Source organism: Phlebotomus papatasi, chromosome 1 (assembly GCF_024763615.1).
Source record: "Phlebotomus papatasi isolate M1 chromosome 1, Ppap_2.1, whole genome shotgun sequence".
Lineage (NCBI taxonomy): Eukaryota > Metazoa > Arthropoda > Insecta > Diptera > Psychodidae > Phlebotomus > Phlebotomus papatasi.
This window is the reverse complement of record NC_077222.1, coordinates 9,092,900-9,117,252: the sequence shown is the minus strand read 5'-3', so window position 1 is coordinate 9,117,252 and position 24,353 is coordinate 9,092,900. Positions and strand designations below refer to the sequence as shown.

The 24,353-nt window shown below is 34.8% G+C and overlaps 1 protein-coding gene across 1 annotated transcript; it reads right to left on the bottom strand.

The window, feature by feature from the left end:
• Window positions 1-827: 827 nt before the first annotated feature.
• Window positions 828-22,651, bottom strand: LOC129798709 (uncharacterized). Its single transcript, XM_055842002.1, has 6 exons — window positions 22,443-22,651; window positions 22,243-22,337; window positions 14,831-15,902; window positions 8,018-8,598; window positions 1,539-1,840; window positions 828-1,470 (listed from the first exon to the last, which is right to left on the bottom strand). Exons 1-6 carry the CDS (start codon window positions 22,480-22,482, stop codon window positions 1,410-1,412), a joined length of 2,151 nt encoding a protein of 716 aa, XP_055697977.1. The 5' UTR covers window positions 22,483-22,651; the 3' UTR covers window positions 828-1,409.
• Window positions 22,652-24,353: the final 1,702 nt, after the last annotated feature.

The window sequence follows — 24,353 nt, the reverse complement described above, 5'->3', positions numbered from 1 at the left end:
ATTATCGAGGATAACATAAACACTAAAGCGAATGTCCAAAATATTCCGAATATTTTCTAAATATAGTGAATATTCTGAAAACTTTAAGAATATTAAAAATATTTCGAATATTTACTGAATATCAAGAATATTCTGTGAATATCGAGGATAATCTAAATACTTCATTATTGTGTGAATATAGCGAATGTCCAAAATATTCCGAATATTTCCTGAAAATAGTGAATATTCTGAAAACTTTATGAACATTAAAAATATTCTGAATATTTACTGAATATCAAGAATATTCTGTGAATATCGAGGATAATCTAAATACTTCATTATTGTGTGAATATAGCGAATGTCCAAAATATTCCGAAAATTTTCTGAATATAGTGAATACTCTAAACACTTTGAATATTAAAAATATTGTGAATAGTTACTGAAAATCAAGAATATTCTGTGAATATCAAGGATAATCTAAATACTTCATAATTGTGTGAATATAGCAAACGTCCAAAATGTTCAGAATATTTTCTGAATATTCGGAATATTTTATGAATATCAGAAATATTCCTTTTTTCGAATATTACGAATATTTTACAAAAAAATCAAATGCAGAACATCAATTTTGCCTCAGTGAAATGCCATTCGATAGAGATAAAAATAAATCCAAGCTCAATCATGAGAAAATTTCACTAAAATTTCATCAATAAATGGAAAAACCAATAAAAGATGCTAATAAATCAATTAGGAGTAGAGCTATTGGAAAATTGCAGATACATTAAAATTTTACCATGAAATGAAATGAAATTGAGGAATGATTTGAGATTACGAGCAAACTCCATCAATTGAAATCATGACTTTTATGCCACATTGTAGCAATATTCATAGAGTTTATTTCGAGCGCAAATGAAATTTCACCGATTTAATTCGTTACACTTTGTTGAATAACTTACGATTGATGGTGATGTAGATTTAAACACAAGTGATTTGCTTCTTTTTCCAAGTACTCTGTTGTTAAAGCAATTGCAGGTAAATCGCATAAAAAACTTTTTGTGCAAGGTAAGTGCTTTTTAAAAAAAAAACTTTATAGGCAATTAAATGGTAAAAAATGGGCACAATAATTAATTTATATCATTCTCAAAATCTCAATTGATATGTTAATTTAAAAAATTTTAGTCACTAAAATCATTAGAATTATCAAAAATTAGACCTTGTAATTTCTTTTTAGAACACCTAAAAAAAATATTCAAAAAAGAACCACTAAAAATTTCAACTCTAATTTGTAGAATTCTTACCAGCAAATATTCACTTTAGTAAACCTTTTTTTAAATTATTGCTGAGACGTCTTTTCCCATCTTTTTAATGAATGGTTATTTTTTTTTAATGTTCCTGGCTTAATGGCTAGTGAAAGTGTTACCTTTATCGTATTACAAACGGACTTTGAGAGATTCCATGCGCTGAATGATCCTCTTCCGCATCTCTCCGTACCTGCAATTACGCCATCAGTCAAATTTAAATCACATCAAATCAATTAACAAATCTTCATTTCTCATTACTTTTCTCTAATTCGAGCCACTTCGCGCTCTTGCTCTTCGCTGTAGCGATCGAGGATGGATCTGCATTCCGAGAGGGATAAATTGAGAAATTGGGCCACTTCGCTGCTGATTTCTGGTGTTTCGTGGGAATCAACCAGGAAGATGCGAGCTACATCTTCATGGGGACCCAACATGACACGCACCAGCAACGGATAGTCATCCTCTTTCAGACGACGCTGCTCGCCATTGTCCTTCACAATGAACAGAGCAAAGTTTTCCGGACGACTGTCTACTTTGTATTTTTCTAGCAGAAGATTTATAATCTGGGAAAGTTGAAGTTCAAAAGGGAAAAGGAAGTTTTTTTACTCGCGGAAAATTTGTTAATTTCCTAAATTGTTTCTATGGGGCCTCAATACAGCTCAAGGGGCAAAGCACTGACTTTTTAAGCAGAATAAAACCAATTAACAGCAAATTAGCAAAAGACAAAAATGCTATTGACATGCTTCTACTGAACACTTAATTGTATACTTCAGTCGAGATACTTATTTCTTTTAAAATTTAACAAATTTAAAGTTTCATTTGGATTTTGAAAAAAAAACGCAAAAATTGCAGATTGTGATCCAAAGAATGATATTTTTTCATTTTTTTTTTCGTTGTTCGTTTATTTTTTGCACTTTGTTAAAAATAAAAATTTCACAGATTTATCTCCATTTATGGCATTTGTATTATTTATTGATATTCTTCCTACAAAACTTTGTAAGAGGAAGTCCGCAGGAATGTCTAAAAATTCCAAAAAAATTAAAAAAAAAAACAAAACCAATATCAGTGACCCTTCATAAAAAATGCCCCGAAGGAAATTTCATCGCCGGATTCCCTATAGAAATTTCACCAGGTACCAAAGGAATTTTCTTTAATAAGTCTCCAAGATTTCCCATTCAAATGGAATTGCTAAAGAAATTACTCACTAAAGAGTATAAATTTCCCAAGTAGATCATAAGGGTTTCCATTGGAATTTTATTCTTTCGGAATACATGGTAAATTCCTAAGGAATTTCAATGGAATTCCTAGAGAAATTTCTACGTGCAATTTCCATTATCGTTTTCTAGGATTTCCCACCGGAATTTCCACATTTACGTCAAGGTTTTTCTTTGAGAGAATTAGAGTGGAATTTTCTGAAAAATTACCCCGCTGTGGTGTCGAAATTTTCCAAAGGGATCCCTTTAAAATCCCTTGGAAAATTTTCCTTAAAAATTCCCTCGGAAAATTTGGCTGCTAGTGAAATCCCGATGAATTCAACAAGAAATTTTATGGGGAAATTTCTTCCTAGTGATTGAGAAAATTCCCTGCCAATTCCGAGATGATTCCTCCAAATTTTCCGAGGAAGTCTTAGAATTTTCCAGACCATTCTCAAAAATTTCCCAGGGAAATCGAGGGGAGAATTCTCCCCGGAAGAGGAAATCTCCTTCTGGAGATACATGAAAACTCCGTGACGAGTTCAGGGCAAATCCTGGGGGAAATTCTGTAAAAATTAAGCTTATACTTCGGGCGAGATGGTTTTTTGATTGCAAAGTTCAAATAGAACATCGAATATTATATAAATGTAAAAGGGAATTCAAGCAGCCGTATGAGGGAGCACCATATATACGAGTCATCAACTGAGTAACAAAAAAGAAAAGGTAAAATAGAAAATAAATTCAAGAGACCCAAAAGAAAAAGAAGTACAAAGATAAAGAAAAAATAAAAGAAAAAATCAAAAAGAAAGGAAAGAATTGTGGGGATTTTTTATGGTTTTTCCCAAAGATTTCTCGAATAGTTCCCAGAGATTTCTTTGAGAAAAGTTCCCTAGTTTTTCCGACCCCTGACGTTGATTAGTGTTCAAACAGGTAACTTTCGTTGCTGGCAGCAAGTAGATAAGTTTAGTAGTCACATCTAAACAGTGATGTGCAAATTTTTGTGTTCGGTGTAATGGTTCCGGTGAAAATGAGGCGTACATAAGTGGAAAAATATTGTACAAAGCTGAACAAACCAAACGTAAATCGTGTGAAAATTGCCACTAATTTTAATAATTTTTCTCTAAAGGAAATTTAAAGATTTCCAGGAATTTTTGTAAGTGGAATTATGAACTTAATAAGTAAAAGATTTTTTTGACATAGTGGTATAATTGATTCGGTTAGTGGCCATGGATGAGATTCATTTAGTTTCAGCTGCAAGTTGCAACATTACGAAGCTGCAAAAGTATTTTAATTTCAGATAGCTTGACTGATTTTGGAAACTTTTATGAAAATTTCACAAAAATTTCATTGGAATTTTCTTGAAATTTATTTTTTTTTTTTTTAGAATAACCTAATTCAGAACCTGATCCAAGTGGGAACATTTTTAAATAATGGGCCATTTTCATTGAGAAAAATGTTTGATTTTTGTAATTCTCAATTCACAGAAAAGCTCGCGAAAAGTCCATTTTTGAATCTGAACATTCGTTGACATTTGGTTGTTTTGATTTAGGTTCTTTGGTCAAAATAAATGGAAACAATCAAAACCTTCGTGAAATCACTACTAAAGGTTATCTTTAATCGTTTGGTATGCAAATTAAGGCAGGGAAAGAAGTAATTAGGGGAAATTGTAATACCACTTTAGAACAGCAACAAAAAATTTTTGATAGACTTCTGACACTCTGTCCGTTTCTACCGTAAATAGAAGTTCCGGACATATTGCATCTTCCTCACAGCGACATTTTCTCACTGAAAGCACTACAGTAGAGCCTCGCTATAGTCCATATTTGGTTCCAGATTTGATACTTGGGTCGCACTGTACATGCCATTTTTTAAAATTATCAACGACTTTTAGTATTGAAATTGCTCGATGACTTCCACTTTCTTTGCGATTGTGGTACTTGTCCTTGCTCTCTTCATTATGGATCACAATTATCTCAACTATTCAATTAATCCTTTAAGGACGAGAAGGTCAAAAATTGGGGGTTAGAAAAAATCAGATACAGCTTTGGAAGGCTGTAGAAAAAAAAATCGTTTTTAGGTCACGGATGACCCAATCGTCCTTAAAGGGATATGTTTGCCAAAAATATTAAAATAATTATGACAACATTGCATGTCGCGTACTAAAAACATAACCTAACTTAAAATCAGTGTTTCGAAATCAACGGTCGATAAATTGTGGACTATAGCGGGGTTCTACTGTATCTTCAACTTCAGGGAACCCATAATTCACAGGTATGCAAGAACCGTTTGAAACCGAACAAACGTCAAATGAAACTTGTACGTCAATGGTCAAAACGCTACCTGAATAAACTTATTTTGACGTTTTTGTTCGGTTTCAAACGATTCTTGAACATCTCTTCCATAATTCTTCTTCTTCTTCTTCGCTTTAAAGTTCTAGGCCGGACGTTCTGACAACATCCACATAGCCTGAAGTTTGCGTCTTTCACTTTTCACTTTTGCACTTCTCTTTTGAATTTGTGTTTTAATTTTTTAACGGTCACTTTATTTATTCTTTTTGATATATTATATTTTTATTTATTTATTTATTTTTAATATATTATTTTAGATATCTTTCTTCACTGTTTTTAAGAATTTTGTTATTTCACTGATATTTTTTTGCTTAAGTGTTTTTACAAATTGTTTTATAATTTTGGTTTTTAAAAAACTCGTACTTGATTCTTTCTGTATGATGCTCCCTGCACTTAATTATTATATGTTCCGCATCTTCTGGTTCATTACATTTCTCGGAATTTTCATTTTCAATATGTTTCATTAATTTCAAGAATTTTTTACTATATGTATGGTTACTCCTAATGCGGTTAAATACTTTAATTTTTTCTGAACTTAACTTTTGTTTCTTGAACCATGGCTGTTCCGGATAGGAACATGCCTTTTCTTCAATATATGAGAAATTGTATGTAAAACCCCACGAGCAAAATGATAAAGTTTAGGCTTAGATTTTTGCACTATAAGTGATCCAAAATTAGAAATTATCCGTCTCATCAAGCAGATATATAATCCAAATATGCTTTAAGATAGTTTCATCCTTTAAGGATCATTAGTTTACTTAATAATCATGCCAATCCTTGGGCATAACATTCAGATACAAAATTTCTCATTGAACACTAAATTGCATATTTTTAGGGATAGTTTTTTATCATAAATATCCGTAGTTTATTATTCATATATGCAAGATCATTTTTCTACACTATCAAACTGTAACTATACTTGATATCGTTAGTCCAATCCTTATAGTGTAAGAAAAAACCATATGAATCCTTTATCATGTCTCATAGCATCTTCAATTTAAGATTAAATGCACTGTTAATCCGAATTTCAGATGGAAATTACCATCAATAGAATCGTACTAAAGCCGATTATCACTTTCTAAAGGATTCATCCTTCAAATCAATATATTTCAGGATATATTTAAGATATTCATTTTTATATGACAATTCATCCAGTGAATGACCGACCTATTTAACGTGCGTCATTGGGTGAAGAAGACAAACAAGAAAAATGCAATTCTGCATATCAGGCATATATTCAAATATAGGGACTTAGCAATTTTCAAACAATGCTCAATAGTGGGAGAGACCACAAATTTTGTATAAAAACCCATAATTTTTGTAAATAAATTTAGATTTCGCATTACCAGGGAACCAAGCGTTTCTTTTCGGCATTTCATTGCCTTTGTCTCTTCTGCGATTTCTCAGGACCACTTTGGCCAAGTCCAGCGGCACTCCAGTGCCTTCCACTTCAGCGGCCAAAGAGTCTGGCTTGTCTTTAGCGGCATCTAAAGTGCCTTTCTCTCAGCAGCCAGACGCTCGGCTCTGTTGCCTGGACTCAGCGGCTTTACATAAAACCTAAGGACCTAAAGTGGCAACATCTTCTGGCTTTGTTCGTCGGCATTAGGATTGCCTACTTTCAGCAGCCAGAAGAGCCTCCGCTGCCTACCACTGCGGCTTTAAATAGCCTATCTTAAGTGGCAGCTCGGACTTTGAGGAATTGAAGATATTTTCTCCCTGAGGCATTCGTGCCCGGTGCACAGACCAAGTCTCTGTTTTACGCTCTGGAGGCATCAGATTAGTCTGGTCGCCATCACTGAGGGGCATTCCTGCCTGTATCCCAGTGGCATTCAATTGCCGTTACCAGGGGCTGTCTTTAAAAGACGCCGAGCGACACCGAAAGGGTAGAAAACCTTCAATAAATCAACAGTCTAAAGAGCAGGGAATTTCTTGGCGAGATCTGAGAAATCTTCCTCCTCTATATTGGCTCCTGCAGCCTGTTTGGAGCCAACAATGGCTTTTCATTTGAAACTTTCCCAACTATTTCCCTGTAAAATTTTCCTTTTTTACTAGTTATTTCCTTGAATTTTTGGCATCACTTTTTATAAATTCTTTTTTTCAGTTATCTTGATATTCTCTTCTTTTGGAATTGTTACTTTAATCTTTTCAGCATCTGTCGTAGTTCCGCATCTGGCAGCTGCATCTCTTCCATAATTACTTGAACTTTATCTAAAAACACCTTCACTTTCCAATGAGAACAATTTTTTCTTCTTCTTCTTATTCTATTTTATGTAAGGCTGTCGGACTCACTCAGGTCCACATAGCCAAGAACAAGTTTTTTTTTATGAGAATTCGCTCAGCTGACAACTCACTGGCATGCAAGTGTCAGAAGAAAAAGATGGCGCTGTACCCGATAGGAACAGTGTGGAAAACTGTTCCCAATTTTTATCTTTAAGCTTTTATGCTAAAAAGTTCAACCACATTGAACTTTTTCTGATAAAAGCACCCTTTTTTCATCGAGTTGAAAATTTTCCAATAAATTTGTTGAAAAATTTCTCAATGGAAATGGCCCAAACTTAGCATTACAAATGGGATTCCGATTTATCTGTAGCGCAAAGAATAAGACAGTAACATTGTTAAAATTCTGTGTTCCCATTTGAACTTATGAGGAATTCCCAATTAGAAAGCTTTGATCTAGATCCAAAACCAAATCGCAAGACTAATTTAGCATTCGTAATTCTTTGAGAATTCCGAATTTGAACTTTTATCGATGTAGCGGTTACCTTATGACCTGTAGAGACCTTCAAGGCGGTCAAGGCGCGTGCTGTGAAAAATGCAATTTTCACAGCCAATTGCAGCTTCAATGAATTGAGGCAACAAAAATGCAAAGATAAAAATATTGAGTAGAATTATAATAGGTACAATATAGAAGATCATAAACTAAATATTCAAGAGAATTAAAATATAAAACTGGGAAGTGCAATAGGGTAAAATTTAACGATTCATCATAAATAAAATAAAGTGGTCTTCCTTTGACATTTGAAAAAAAAGGGCAATAAAACATAAATAAGAAGCCTTTCAGAAAATATTTACAATCTTCTTCAATGGGGACTCTTCAAGTCACAAGAATTCCCCTTGAGCTGTCAGAAATTATTTGGCCGCATTCCTATATTTCTAATAGAACAATTATATTGCTGTAAATTAATCATGTGCGTGTTACCTCTTTCGTATCCACCAGAGATGTTATCCAGACACTCATCATTGAGCCACGGGGTGGTGTGAAGAAGGACGTTTCCCGATTGTAGAAATGTCCATTGATTGAGCACCGTCTCTTGAGCTTTGTCCGTGAACGCCTATTGCCCGATCTGCGTTTAATTGCGGTAGATCCTGTCTTTGGTGGTTTCCTCAAAACAACTCCCTCCTCACTATCCCCCCCATTCCTCGGCACCCCGCCATTTGGGCTGTTTTCATTCAGTGGCGTGCTATCAGATGATGTCTGTAGCTCATCATAGCAGTCCATCTTGATTGACACCCCCTTCCGTTCATAATTGGGATTCCTCTTTACAGTGGATGGTTTGAGGGTTGGCACATCTTCATCATCTTCCCCGTAGGCAAAGCAATTGGGGCCAGACTTTGACTTACACAGTTGCCCCTGAACAAGGGTATCAGTGTCGGAAGTATCTGTGCATGTTGAGGCCGATTCTGACTTCTGGAGGCCACCAATTGCCCTAATCTTGGCACGACGGGATGGGCCGACATTCCCACCCAAAGTTTCATATGGTTTGAAAGCATTCTCAAAGTCTGAAAATTTCGTATAGAATTCCTCATTTTTTATTGCTCGAGCTCTACAGAAAGGGCAGCATATTTATAATCCCTCGATTTTCCATCCCCAAAATTTCCAGCTTCCACCTCCCGGAGACCATTTTTCTCAACATATCTTCGCGTTTCAGACGATTATCTATCTATTTGTCTTTATACAGGCCAAAAGGTTGCAGATAGACACTTGGGACTTTCAGAGGACCCCCCTAATAAGTCGGCCCTGAGACTCTTAAAATGCCCGTCATTTTCCTCCACTCCACCTCACGTTTTGAAGTTAGGTAGCATAAGCGGACAGTAACAGCACTTTCGCATCATTTACCATTTACCGGTTCACAACCGATTTTAACCGATTTGAATCACTCAAAACATTGTCCAAAATACATCTTAGGAGTAATATAATTGAATTTCGGATAAAAATTAATTATCGGTTACGAACCGGTTCATTCCCGGTTCATAAGCGATTGGAATCGGTTCAGGCTTGTCAGGAATTTCAAAACCTTTCCAATGAGCTCAAACATGATACCATTCCTTTAGGAAATACGCTTTATATGGTCTTTTAAACATTTGACCTTGAAAAACCGATTTTATGGAATGATTTAATGGAATTTTCGTATTAGAACGAAAAGTCTGCCTGGATAATCTATAAAACATATCCGAAAGGGAAAGATCGCACAACGAGTTTTCGAGCGATCCCCAAAAATGAGATACATGCTAACGATCCTTGGGTCGACTTATGGAAGGAGCACAGTTTGATTGTAGTGCTTTGTGAGACCTTTCATTTGCGCTCTCACTCTTTAAAATCGGTTAAATAGAACCAGGGATATGGCTTCTAAATCTTGTGAACGTAAACAATATTGTTCTCACATTTCCGGAAGCTTTAAAGCCTAGCCAAGAGACTCTATTATTCTAAAATTTAATCAACTTCAATAATAGCGTTTTTCAGAAAAATGAGTTTGAATTTTCACCTGAAAGTTCTCATCGAGAGGTACAACCAAAGCCAGTGATACGCAAAAGTTATGAGCAAATTCGAACTCCAGATAAGCTTATGGTGGCTAAGATTCTGAAAATATGTGAAAAATTCCACGGTCTGCGAAAACCCGCGAAAAATCCACGGTTAGCGACAATCTGCGAAAAATTCTGCTGTCTGCGAAAATCCGCGAAAAATTCCGCTGCCTGCGAAAATCTACGAGAAATTTCGCGGTCTGCGAAAATCTGCGAAAAATTCCGCGTTCCACGAAAATCCACGAGAAATTTCGTGGACTGCGAAAATCTGTGAAAAATTCCGCGGTCTGCGAAAATCCGTGAAAAAACCCGCGGTTAGCGACAATCTGCGAAAAATTCTGCTGTCCGCGAAAATCCACGAGAAATTTTGCGGATCACGAAAATCCACGAGAAATTTCGTGGACCGCGAAAATCTGTGAAATATTCAGCGGTCCGCGGAAATCCAGGAGAAATTTCGCGAACCGTGAAAATCTGCGAAAAATTCCGCGGTCTGCGAAAATCCGCGACAAATTCCGCTGTCCGCGAAAATCCACGAGAAATTTCGCGGACTGCGAAAATCTGTGAAAAATTCCGCGGTCCGTGAAAATCCAGGAGAAATTTCGCAGACCGTGAAAATCTGCGAAAAATTCCGCAGTCAGCGAAAATCCACGAAAAATTTCGCGGACTGCGACAATCTGCGAATAATTCCGCGGTCCACGAAAATCCAGGAGAAATTTAGCGGACCGCGAAAATCTGTGAAAAATTCTGAGATCTGCGAAAATTCGCGAAAAAATCCGCGGTTAGCGACAATCTGCGAAAAACTCTGCTGTCTGCGAAAATCCACGAGAAATTTCGCGGACTGCGAAAATCTGTGAAAAATTCCACGGTCTGAGAAAATCCGCGAAAAGTTCCGCTGTCTGCGACAATCCGCGAAAAATTTTGCTGTTTGCGAACATTTTGAATTTTTCAAAGTCAAAGATCAACCATTTTGCAGGGGTCATTTTTGGACCGATTTGCTTAAATTTAGATTTTTGGGAAGCTCTTGAATTCTACAAGTAGCCGTAATTGATTGCGTCATCTTTTGGATGAATTATAGATCGGTTCAAATCGGTTATAAACCGGTAATGAACTGGTTATGAACCGATAAGTAATTTTTCTCTGAAAATAAATTATATTATGTACTTTTAAAACTATTTTGGGAGATATTTTGAATGATTTCTAAATCGGTTCAAATCGGTTACGAATCGGTACTTGGTAAATATGCGTAAATACTTTTGATGTATAATACCAAAGTCACGAGTTTGAGCATTTCACAAAGCCTGGGACACTTTACCATCCCTTTCTCTCTTTGTTTATTACTGCAACCTAATTCATATTATTTCCATCTGCTTTTTATTTCCTTTGTACAAATTGTTTTCTTTTCCTTCCCTTAGGCAGGAAATATCCTTAAATTCCATAAAGTAAGATTTTAATGACAATAAATCCCTTCTGTACAACGATCAAGTGAGAAAACATGAGCAATAAACCTCAATAATTACTGTATTGAAAGAAACCTCATATACTTCTTTTTTTTTGGTCAACAAACTATATATAAACATTTTATGACAGTAAAGAGAACTTTTTTTCTCATTACCTTTGTGGACTGAAATCTTCGAAAAACCATCCATTTTTTAATGGCATATCGGAAAGATGCAAGAATAATTAGTACTACTATTAGAATATTGCTCGTTAGTTAATTCTATCAGTTTTTCCCGGAATTTCAATTGTTGGTTTGATGGATACTATACATATTGATTTGTCTTAAATGAAACGGAAATACTGAAGATCGACATAAGGCTAATAAAACTTATTTGTGGATGAACTACAGACAAATAAAAGCTAATATTTTTTTGTTAAAAATCACATTTCCGCGATTTAAATGGCACATTTAGCGAGTGTTTTTGAAATAGAAACTTTTAAACGATTAAATATAGTTTTCATATTTTAATAATTATTATTTCAAGTGGAAATTTTTACAAATAACGTATGATGTCGAAGTAAGCTTGAAATACTCACATTTACCACAATTTTTCCTTTTGAAATATTTATTTTTCCGTTTTTATTTTTTTTAAGTGTCTATTTGCATCAGGTGGTAACCCTAATCCAAAAATCCGCGGAAATTCCAATGGATATTCTGACGCTGATTTTGTAAGGGGATTTCACTGAATTTTACCTAGGTTATTCCTTGGAATTTTTGCTTCCCATGAATTTCAATTCTAATAGAACTTCTGAGGAAAATCTTACGAAAGTCTACAAAAAGTTTATATGGAAAATTAAATGTGAAACACCCGCCAATTCAAATGGAAAAGATTTAAGGCAAGTGTCACTATCTTTTCACTATGAACTCTTTGGAAATGCCTGCTCCTGAACAGTTTTGTTTTATGTCGATTTTTACCAAACTGTAGAAAGCCCTATAGCCAATGTCCGCGGAAATTCCTCTCAATTTCCTGCGGAATTTTCTACATAATTCCTGGATTTTTCCGCTAAAAATCCGTGTTGCGTTCCTTGTATTTTACCGCCTTAAATCCGAATGGATTTCCGAAGACGAATCTTATGCAAGATTTCTAGGCTTAGCGTTCCATGGACGATTGTAGCGCTAATTCTAATTCCATGTCTTATTCCTTAGATTACTGTCAGAATTTGGAGAATTTTTAAACGGACAGTCGTGTCCTTTAAAAATTGGGAAAATTCCTACTTAATTCTGCTCAATTCTCCGCGGAAGTTTCCAAAAATTAGCCTTCAAGACATTCATGAGTTTAAATTGAAAAATTTCGCGACTTTTTCAATGGGGTTTTCTCGCAGTTTTCTTGAAAATAATCCTTAAAATTTCTTAAAATTTTATGAGAGTTCCATGGAAAATTCCTACAAGAGTCTGGAGTTGAGAATATTGCTTTCATAAAGTTCATCGAGGAATGTGTTGCTCGCAAGAATTATAGAATTAAAATGAAAACTCTAAAGAAAGAGATCCGAGGAATTTTTATATTTAATTCCATGGAATCTCGGCCGGAAATAATTATAAATTATACTTGAAATATTTAATGGAAATTTACAATCGATTTCCAAAGGAAGTCTTCATATAAGTAGATGGAAAATTCCTCGGAATTTATTAAGGAAATTCAGGAAATAGGAAACTTAGAGCTTGGATTTTCCACTGGAAGGTAGAAGGATTTTTCCGATAAGAGTTCAAAGTAGAAAAAAAACCAAGGGAAAGATATAGATTTTTCCTGCTTTTTCCACTAACGTTCTTTATATATATCTTCCACAAAGTTCCATGGAATTTTCCACAGGACTTCCATTGGATTGTTATCCAATTCAAATTCCAAGGAAATCCTCCTGGAATTTCCATGGACATTGGCTATAGTGAACGGCATTCTGAGTTCGGTAAACTTCACATTTTTGTAGCTAACATCAAATGACAAATAAACCGATAGTGGATTTTCCATGGGATTTTACCTTGGATTTTCCACTGGAAAAGAGCAAGAATTTTCGTATAACAGTCCAAAGTGGAAAAAAAGGAAACCCTATTGAAAAATTATATAAATTTTCCATAGATTTTTTCACAAGATTTCCATTGGATGATAGTTGGAATTCCATAGAAATGTTCCTGGAATTCCTATGGACTTTTGCCATGGGGAGACGATATTGCAAGAAGCCTTCCGGTAAACTTCACATTTTTGTCATTAAGATTAAAAGACAAATTGATCGTTATTTGATTTTCTCGAAGGATTATTTCTTGAATTTTCCACTGGAAGGTAAAAGGAGTTTTCCGACAAGACTTTAAAGTGGAAAAAGCCATGGGAAAGATAGTATAAATTTAGCAAAGATTTTTCCAGCTTTTCCCAGTGACGTTCTTTTTATAAATCTTCCACAGAGTTCCATGGAATTTTTTGCAGGAATTCCATTGGATAACATTTCGAATTCCAGGGAAATCTTCCTGGAATTTCCTTCAATTTTTTGCTGTAGGGGACGACACTGTAACAGTCCGGTAAACTTCACATTTTGTCATTAACATTAAATGACAAATCGATCGATAGTGAATTTTGTCATGGAATTATTCCTTGGATTTTCCACACGAAAGGAGCAAGAACTTTCCGATAAAAATCCAAAGTGGAAAAAACTATGGGAAAGATTGTACTATAAAATTTCCATAGGGTTTTGCAACTTTTTCCACAGACGTTCTTTATATTATATAACTCTTCCACAGAGTTCCATGGAATTTTTCGCTGGAATTCCATTGGATAACACTTCGAATTCCAGGGAAATGCTCCTGAAAATTCCGTCGATTTTTGCTATAGGGGACGACACTAAGAGTCCGGTAAACTTCACATTTTTGTCATTAACATTAAAAGACAAATTGATCATTATTGGATTTTCTCGTTGGATTTTTCATGGATTTTCCACTGGAAGGTAGAAGGAACTTTCCGACAAGGGTTTAAAATGGGAAAAACCATGGGAAAGGTAGTATAAATTTAGCATAAGTTTTTCAAGCTTTTTCCTTTGACGTTATTTTTATAAATCTTCCACAGAGTTCCACGGAATTTTCCCAGGAATTCCATTGGATAACACTTCGAATTCCAGGGAAATGAAATTTTCTGGAATTTCTGTCGATTTTTTGCAATAGACGACGACACTGAGAGTTCGGTGAACTTCACATTTATGCCGCTAATATCAAATGACAAATCGATCGATCGATTTGCCATGGGATTTTTCCTTGGATTTTCCACAGGAAAGGACAAAGACTTTTCCAAGAAAAGTCCGAAGTGGAAAAATTTTGGAAAAGTCTATTTTTCCACGGAATTTTCTGCAGGATTCCTATTGGATTCTTGAAATTCCATAAAAATCTTTCTGAAATTTCTAAAGATATCGCTTGACATTTTTTTACGAGTTCTCTAAAATTTGAAATAGAGACATTCATAAAGTTGAATTGAGACATTCATCGGGAGTATACAATGTTTTCCTTCTGTCAATCTTCCAAACAATAAAAAAAAGACAGAAGAATAACATCGAGCGATTGAAATTGCTTTTATAAGATTGTGCCCACATGATAGTAAATTAAATAAATAAAATCAAAAATCACCGCAACAATGTATTCATTGATCCCTTTCACCAGAAAAAAAACCTCACAAAGTACCCATTTTGCGCGCAATTAGATTTAAAGTAGAAATGATAGTGATCTCTGCAAGAGAGTACTTACCTATTTCGTATGACTCGTTCCCCATTGACGGCACTCCATTGAAACTCTGGCTCATAATATTTTCGCTGTAGAGTTTGAGGGAGTCGTTGATTCGCGATGGATCAATCGGTTGATTGGACTTGAGTGTTCCATCATTGGTATTGCCCATCATATTTGTTCCATTGATGAATTCCTCGGCGATGCGCTTCTTGAAATCCTCAAAATCTTCGGGTTTGAGTGTACTGCAATCAGTGCTTTCCTCTGTGTCCTCACTGAAGTGAGTGGCAGCTGTGATCAGTTGCTCCTCGCTGGAATTCTGGGTATTGAGAGAATCTGGTGTGAAATCCTGGGAGAGTGTCTGAGCTGAAGACATTTCTGTGCTAGATTGCGATGGCAGTGGTGATGGCATTGTCCGGAAAGGCTTCTCAGTATCATCCACTCTCCTCTCCACCTGCAGCAAATCATCAATTTCATCCCAATCCAGCTGCTTCACGTCCAATTTTGGCGGTAGCGTCGCAGATTTTTGCGTTGGGGAAACATCTTTGGAAGAATTCTCACTTGTTGGCACTAAATCTTCTGACCACGTGCAAGTATCGCAAGTGGTACTGTCCGAAGTGGACAAATCCAGTCCATCTTCAGACGTCATCGAAGCACTCATGTCCACAGTCGGACTGACCAGAGTCGCTGCATTGTCCGAAAATTCACTCAATGGATCCACTTCCATTGAGTTCCTGTACCTACATGAATTCCTCTTTCTCACCGTCACCACAGTCCTCTGATCATCATCCTCTTTGAGATGGATCACACCCTGGACTCCCCAGTAAACCCTCAGAGCTCCCTCGAGCACCAGACGCCCATTGACTTCCCTGGAGCGAATCTCCATGCTTTTATTGTCGAAAAATTGGTTGTACGCTTTGACCTTTACGTCCAGGTGATCGCGAGGGATTGAGGGCCCATTGGGCAGTTGCTTGGCATCCCCTTTGGGATTCTGACCGAAACTCTTGTGGGACTCCACTCGAGTTCCGTGGCCGAACAACTGAGGTCCAAAAAGGGCGCCGTAGCATGGAACGTGGCAATAAGGCACACCTTTATGCTGCAGACAAATTAAATAGCCAAATACTTACATAAGACCACTCAAGGGAGGAGACTATGGCCCTATCCAGGTGTCTAAGTACAGCGACAAAATTCATAATCCCTTTCTGAGGCTTTCATATTTTTTTATAGGGCAAAAATCGAGTCAATAAGCTTCCATTTACAATCAATCTTATACTTGAGGTGAATTATTTTTTTCAGTTTATCACTGGTCAATGCTAATTATTTACTAGAATTTCTGAATTATTTGCTGATGAATTTCAATTAGAAATATTCATTCTTATTCAAAGTGCATCGGTTTATACTAAATGGTCAGTAATTATTACGAAAATGAAGTGTTTCGTCAGTAATTGAGAATGGAAGGTCTTCACTAAATACAAGCTGAAACAATATTATATTTTAAACATTTCCTAGTTTTGAGATAATTTGCATTATACGTTGCACGCAAGCAACGTTCTCTTTTTGTATCCAAATTATCCAAAAAACAAAAAAAAAACTTCTCAAATTCATTTCTTCCTCAAAATCATTATATTTCTTATTCTTAAGCAATTATACATATTAACTAACTAAATATAAGATTTAAAGTATTTGTTTTGTTTTAACCAAATTTGTGAATTTTACGCCTCAAATCAAAAATATACCTTCGCTAACCATTTTTTTTATTTATTCATCATTCATTATTTATTTATTTATTTATTCATCAAATTGGCCTGAACAAGATACTGTATGCCGGGCCTGAGCTAAAAGAAAATCTGAAGTGAATTTGGTGGTGCCTGTTGGAATTCTTCGAAATGCCACGAAAATTCACATAGAGAAAATGAGAGGTTTTTTAATGTGAAATTGTTTAATTCCTTAGAGTTATGTCATTTTCACAAGAAAACTCTTTTTAAAATTTAGTTGAATACAGTTATTTGGGTTAAGTGTGAATAATTGTCGATATTACAACAAAAACATTGGGATGAAATTTTGAGCTGGAAGACTCATATTCTTTTGAGCTGTCCCAAAATTCAGGATAAGTTTGAGAAAAACCCTTTTGTACAACACTATTTTGGTTAATAAGGAATGCAAAAGTAGATATTACAAGAAGGGACACGACCTGCTAATAAGGATAAAATAGAGAAGAAAATATTTTGTCGCATTTGAGAGATTTTTTGCAACCGCAGCGCCGCCAGACGTTTGTCAAGTGAGTTATTTGTGTCTCTATCTCCATGCATCTCTCTTTGTATTGCTGCAAGATTCAAGTAAAAGGATGTGTAGTGAACATCCGTCTTCTGACAAAGATATCAAGAAGACAATTTCTATATGAGTTTTATGTCTGTTATGTCTTTTTGGCGCAAAAATATTTATCATGGCACCCTGAATGAGCGGGATTAGTGTTACCAGTATGGCTATCTGTAATTTCTATTAAAATTATTAACAGAAAATTTCCGATATTACACGACTTTTAACGAGCACAGGTTTGCTGTATGCTAACTAAATTTGTTGTAAACAAAACGCCATCTGGTGGACATATCTAATAAAATCTATCTCTCTATCTATCTATACAATTCGTTGACCTAAAATTTTCGCGCATTTTACAGGGAGTTCCGCTTTCAAAGGGTTTATCGGAACCGAAAAAACTCGCGAATTCACTCCAGTGACACAGTAAAATTGCATATCTGCAGGAGAGGCCCTTTGGAATAAGTTACAGAAACGCCGTGATGTATGTAAAACATTTTTGGCGACAATTTTTCAGCCAATTTTCAGCGCCAACGTTTCATAAGAAATGTATTTCAATTTCAAATTTACCGCGTGAAAAAATATTTTCATAGATTTAAGAGCATTTCAAAAATTATTTTATAAATGAATTCCTAATAGTAGGCAATTCATATCAAATACTTTCAATACGTTTTCTCTCAAGCCGGAACTGCCCGTAATTTTGGACGATGACTTTGGAACATTATTTATTTTTTCGAGTAAGTTGTGAAAATTGTGCAAAATTATGTTATCTATTGAATCTAAAAGAGAATATTGATTTTCTTTACAAAAGTCTAATTTAAAAAAAAACTCTAAAGGAAGACCACATCTTCATAGCTTTTTCCTTTTACTCATCTGAAACTGTAAAGAAATCTCGTAATTCAAAATTAGATTCGCTTCAAAATCAGCTCATGGTACCTTTCTGCTTTTACGATTAACATCCCTACAATAATGCCCCAGACACGCTTATGACTTAAATCGAGAGACGGCGTAACGTAATTATAATCAAAATCTTGTTTAGATTACATTTCCATCAGTTTCTGACTAATCCATTTCGAGGCTTAAGCCGAGAAATGGCTTAGTTGGTGCGAAACTTATGGGAATTTAGTCAAATAATTTTTTTTGATTATAATCACGTTAAGCTGTCTCTTGGCTTAAGCCTGTGCCTAGGGTATAAGAGGTCTATAAAAATTTGCATTGCACTTCTATTCTATTCTAGTAGTTGTCTTTATTACTAGAGGCGCTGTATCTAGGAGGGAGACATGGCGTGATATGGCTCAAGTTGTTAGTCTTGCCCTAGTCAGAGCATTAAGGGGACGATCAGGTAGTTTGGAATCGTTTTTTTTAGAATTTTGAGATTTCTTGAAGAGAAAAAAATCCAAAAAGTTCTTTTAAGTTTTATACGCGCTTCAGGCCTAAGGCCTAATTGCATGTTGCTTAGGAAATCCAGACCTTCATATTGCATATTAATGGATGATCATTGTTAATAAAAACAAAAAACTATAACACCGCCGCAAAGGTTAGGAGACTCTATCAAGCAAGTATAGTAATAGTCACTGAATTTAATTTTATTACATCAAATTATTTCAAGCATTATTTATTTATACAGTCGAGTTCATCAAATTTGAACTCCTCAAATTTGAAAGACGGTTGCATTCAAAATGTAAAATATGAGGTTATGTAAAAGAGATTTTGCATGGAGTCTGAATTAGAAAAATTTTTCTCTGGTGCTTCCTAAATATTGTCGTAGTATATTAATTTCCTCAACAAATTCCACCTATTTAACAAGAAATTCAATCGATAAAATTCTCTGAAGTTATTTTCCTTAATTTAGGAAAAGTGAATTTTACAGTAAATTCCGTCACGTATTTGAAAATATTGTTCAAATTTGAGGAGTGAGATGTCATCTATACCCCCCAAATGTTCAAATTTGAGGAATTCTAGAGTATAATATTACTAGCTAAGAAAAGTATTTGTCACCTAGAATTCAAATCAGGAAAGCTAATGAAGGAAAATATTATCAAAATTGACGCGGTGTCAAGCTTTCCGTTGCATAAACTCTACATATATTTCTGTGGAGCGAGAAAAGCGCAACAAAACATCTTTTCCCAGGTCTTTGAATGAATAAAGTAACTAAATCAATTCGGATATGAATTGCGCAAAACTAAATTATGCAAAATAGTCAATTTTGCGTAACATTTAAAATGCGCTAGATGCAAATAGGCTAACTAAAGGGACTGTAGGACATACTCTACATTCTATTTATATCCTAAAATATAAAAAAAGAATAAGTATATTATATTTTAAAAATTAGCTGGGACTGTCGGAGATCACCTAAATCTAAAGCATTATTCTTCTTTAAAATCGTCATGAAGAACTCTCAAAAGGATGTAGAACCACGTTTCTGAAATAACGCTTGTAGAACTTATTAAACAGTCGTAATAAAATGACTCTACATTTAAGTATTTCCTATAAAAATTGGTCTCAGTGTGTAGAAGGTACATTGGCTCTTTAAGACAGTAAAGCGGTCTTCGGACTAGAGGTTTAGCCCAGTTCCCGAAGATCTCAAATTCCTAAATAGCGAGCAATTTTATAGCTTTTTGAGAGCTTAGTACGTTAATTATCTTTAATAATCCAATACTAAGTTTTTTTTTTCAAAAAATGTTGTTGATAAGGAATTAGAGCAGTTAAGCCATATGGCTAAGCGTTAGGTCTGAAGCCCGTATAACGCATTCTACTAGAATATTTTTTAAAACTTAACATTTTCTAAAGAATATAGTAAGTCTACAAGTAGCACTCCGTAGATACTTTTGAAATTTGACTTATAGGAATTATAGGATCTATTCTTAAGGAATATTTTCTTATTAAGACGGTTCATAGAATTACATTACGCCTCTCATGAGATTTTTTTATAAATTCATTCTTTATTGATTATTTCAAAGCCTTGATTCCCTTAGTTCCATAAGGGAACTAGTTTGCTAGTTCTGTGCTATAACAAAGCATTTTAGTAACAAATAACTTTAGGAACGCATTATATATTTGATAATATTTTATAAAAGAATACTTAATTTTTGGATTATCAATGACAACCTTAAACCATTCAGTCAATGTACCAGAAATACTTGAAATAGATTGTTCATATTTTGGAATTAGTTTCATACAGATTAATAGATGAATTTTTTGAAAAGAAATTTTTTTTTTATCTATTACGGGGGCGCGGGGAACCCTTGTCAAACACGCGTCTTAACGGTCACTGAATTTAAATTCTGTACATTAATTAATTACAAACTCTTTTGATTTAGATACAGTAACTATCTAAGAACACGAATTAGCAATCAGAATTGAAATCAGGAAAGAGGATGGAGGTCAATTTTAAGAAATTCGACGGGATGTCGTATTTTCCGTTCGCCATTTTATTAGTATTAGTATTATATTTATTTAATCACAAAATAGGGTTCGTCCCTCTTACAATTGTGATAAAGAGAAAGAAAATTAAAATTAAATAACAAAAGAACACAGAGTTAAAGAGAAAAAAACAAAGGTGGAAAAAAGAAGAGAAAAAAAGATAAGATGAAAAGATGCCTCTTTAAGATTCACTCAGCCTGTATTCGAAAAAAACCGCCGAATTCCATCCGCGGACCTACGTATGTCACTGGGAATTGCGTTGTAGAGCACAACACCCTTTACAAAGAGTGACCGGTACAGACAATCACTCCTGACCTTAGGCACTATGAGTCCCCGAACCCTGGCCGAACCCCCCCTCACCAGAAGACCCGACAGGTACTCAGGACACCCAAAAATCAGCAAATGAAACAAAAAGAGCACGGCTCTTGAGTTCAAATGAGAAATAAGGTCACAGCCGATAAATACATTTCTATGGGGAGTGATGTGGTCCCGGCGATTTAAGCCACAGATATACCTGACACAATTATTGAAAGAGACAGTTAAACGACGAATGGTGTCACTATCCGCCGCAAAGAAAAGCTCTGCTCCGTAAGTAAAGAAAGGAAGAAGAAGCGCTCGCGCGAGGAGCAAGCGAGTGTCATAAGGTGTGATGTCCCGGAAGCGCCTAAGGGTATACAAGGAGTAGTTGACCTTTCGGCAAATTGAAGTAGCATGGTCTGACCAAGATAGCGTAGAATTGAAGATTATTCCAAGGTTTTTAACCTGATCTACGATGGGAATAATATCTCCGTGTAGGAGTAGAGGAAAGAAATCAAATGAATGGTTTTCTTATAAATGATGATAGCTTGGGACTTTTTAGGGTTTAGAAGCAAACCATTCAGCAACGCCCAGTGCTCAATTTTGGAAAGATTAGAGTTCATAAGATCGAAGGCACCCTGTGGATTAGTAGGATCACCATCCACATAGATTTGAAGGTCATCTGCATAAAGATGAAATAGGCAATTTAACAAGACTGAAGGTAAATCATTTATAAAGAGAGAGAACATCAGAGGGCCAAGAATTGAACCCTGAGCAATGCCCTTACTTAAGAATGCAGGTGGTGAAGTTTCATCACCAAATTTGATGACATGTGATCTACCAGAGAAGTATGATCGAATGAGGGCAATTGCAGACGAAGAAAATTTGAAGAGACTGAAGAGACTGAAAAGAGACTGAGCGTGAAAAGAACAACAAAATGTATTTCCATCGCTGTCGGACTATTTTTTCGAAGTAATTGAAAGACCAAAGTAACGGAAAATCCATTCCCGACAGAAATTCGGACATCAATTGCGCAGAAATAAATGATCAAAAATCATCTGTTTTTTGATTAATATATTAATCGATGGGTACGAATGGGTTAAGCTTCCGCTTCTTTTAAAATTTACCGATTAAAAATTGCCTTTTTATTTCTTGTGTCGCCATCTAGTTATCCTCTAACGTTTCACGAATATCACCCACAGATGATCTTACTAGATTTAATTTTTAGACCATGCAATGTTCAAAACATATTTTTATCAAATGACATCCAATTCATTAGGATTTGTATTAAGCATTCCGCGAAATATTTTCAACATTGCCAACCTTTTCTAATAATTCTCAGACACCCGGAACAGGCCATTCTGTTAAACAAAAGAAAAAAAAGATTTCCAAAGGAAAAATACCTCAGCATGTTGTCCAGGATTCAGTCGCTTGCCACATTCCTCGCACCGCAAGCATTCCGGATGCCAATCATAGCCCAGAGACTGCTTCCGTTCGGCTGCAAAAAGTTATAGAAAATTTGCAAAGTAAATAAATGTTTTGGAAAAATAGAATAAACAAATTGAGAATGAAGAGTCACGTTCTTTGTCAATTGGACACCCACCGAAATAAACACTTTTGCCGCATTTTCTGCACTTCCACATGATATTGACACACTATTCACGGATTTGCTATATCATTGAGCATTTGGGAGCAACATTTTGGGAAATATTTATGTACAAAAATACAAATAAAACACCTACAAATGCAAATTGATTGCAGACGAGACTGCAACTTTTGACAGCACTGCGGGATGATCGACTTTTCATGACCTCTAAGCGGATGTTGCGCCATCTGCCAATTGTTGATGGAAGGAAGCATTTGAAGTTAGTGACCGTTGTATTGAGGTTCTTAAAGTAAGAGAATTTGTTATAATTCTTTATTTTATTTTTATTCTTTTTGATTTTTTGCAATAAAACGAAAGAAAAAATTGTGAAACCTTGAAAATAATTTCAACTATTTTTTTCACAAATCCGAAGCCTGAGATTCAATTTGAAAATTCAGTGAAAAATCCTTTTTTTTTTATAATTTGAGTTTTTTTTAATGCTCTTCATTCTTCATGTTTATAATACATCATCTCTACATGAAATTCATTTTTCTTAAATAGCAATATTTTAGGGATAAAATATTTTGTTTTAAATATGTATACATTTTTTAATCAATGTTATACAATGTTTTTTTATATTAAAATAATATATTTTCGTACATAAATTTTTTGTTCATTTTTTTCCTTTTTAAATTATATCCACTACAATGCACTTTTTTTTTAGTTATTCCTTTTCTTGCTTGCTCACAATTTGATCAGGCATTTCGAAAGAAAAAAAAGTATTTTTTCCAATTTCGCTTTTATGAAATAAATATTTTATCACATAAAATATATGTTTTTTTTTACAAAATCTTCCAATATTTTGTGATGATCAGTAATCTCTTTCTATTTTATTTTTAACCCAAAGTTCTTACTGACTTCGCATCACCTTCTAAGTAATAGGAAATTTAAGTTCAGACAAATAAAAATTCGTATCACAGAACAATATCTAAAATTGTTTTTTCTTCTTTTTAGATTTGTTTTTTTCTTTTATTCTTCACTATCTTTATAATATCTCTTAATTTTTTCTTGTATAAATGTTGTTTTTTTTAATGTCTTATTTCGAGAGAAAAATCTAGTATATTAAAATGTGATTATATAAATTATCAAGTTGTTGCACGATATAAGTCGCAAAAATCTTTCCTTTCGAAAAAAAAAATACAGTGGAAATTTTAACAGACAGAATTGTACAAATATTAGTTCAATGGAACAGTTGGACCTTTGGTTTCAAAGTCCAAAAAGAACCAAAATGAAAATTTTTCTACCGATCCGGCTTGTGACCTTGACATAACCTTGAAGGGAATGATCGCAAATCATTGCCGTGTTTTGATTAAATTAATCACCAGGGCGTAGCATCTCTTCTTCCAGCTTTTATAACGAAGGTTCCATTCAGTAATAATCTTTCGAAGAGACAAAACCACTCCAAAGCCAAGTCAAACCTATTCGAAGATCTAAAGTCTAAAGTGCAAGTTCACGTACTCGCCGCTTTAACGCTGATTGATCTGTTATTTCGAATTTCGATATTCTTGACACTTCAAAATGTCAACAACAGCGCGTGTAAACGTTTGCTCTAAAAAGTGAATTTTATAATAAATGCAAGGGGGAGATATTAGGGTCGGATGTGGTGTACAGCTGAAAATGAAGTACTTGGAAGTCTTTGGAAGTGGGAGTGTCCGAAAATAAAGTCTTCTCTGTTTAATTTCGAATTTTAGAGATTATACGCTACTTTTAGCTCAGATTTTAAATTCGAGTGGCAAAAATACGTAAGGAACGAAAAGGTGTCTTTGTAGTATTTAATGTTAATCCAATTTTGGAAAAGCCTAAATGATAGACTTCCATACCATTCCATTGAGCATTTTGGGTTTTTTATTTAGATCGTGTTTAAATGAC

Excerpts from the sequence above, each read along its gene's own strand:
- LOC129798709 (XM_055842002.1), bottom strand. The coding sequence starts at position 22,482 with ATGTGGAAGTGCAGAAAATGCGGCAAAAGTGTTTATTTCG. Across the intron at positions 22,338-22,442 it reads CGGCAAAAGTGTTTATTTCG|CCGAACGGAAGCAGTCTCTG; the intron begins GTGGGTGTCCAA and ends AACTTTTTGCAG. Across the intron at positions 1,841-8,017 it reads CTCTGGTGGATACGAAAGAG|ATTATAAATCTTCTGCTAGA; the intron begins GTAACACGCACA and ends CAACTTTCCCAG.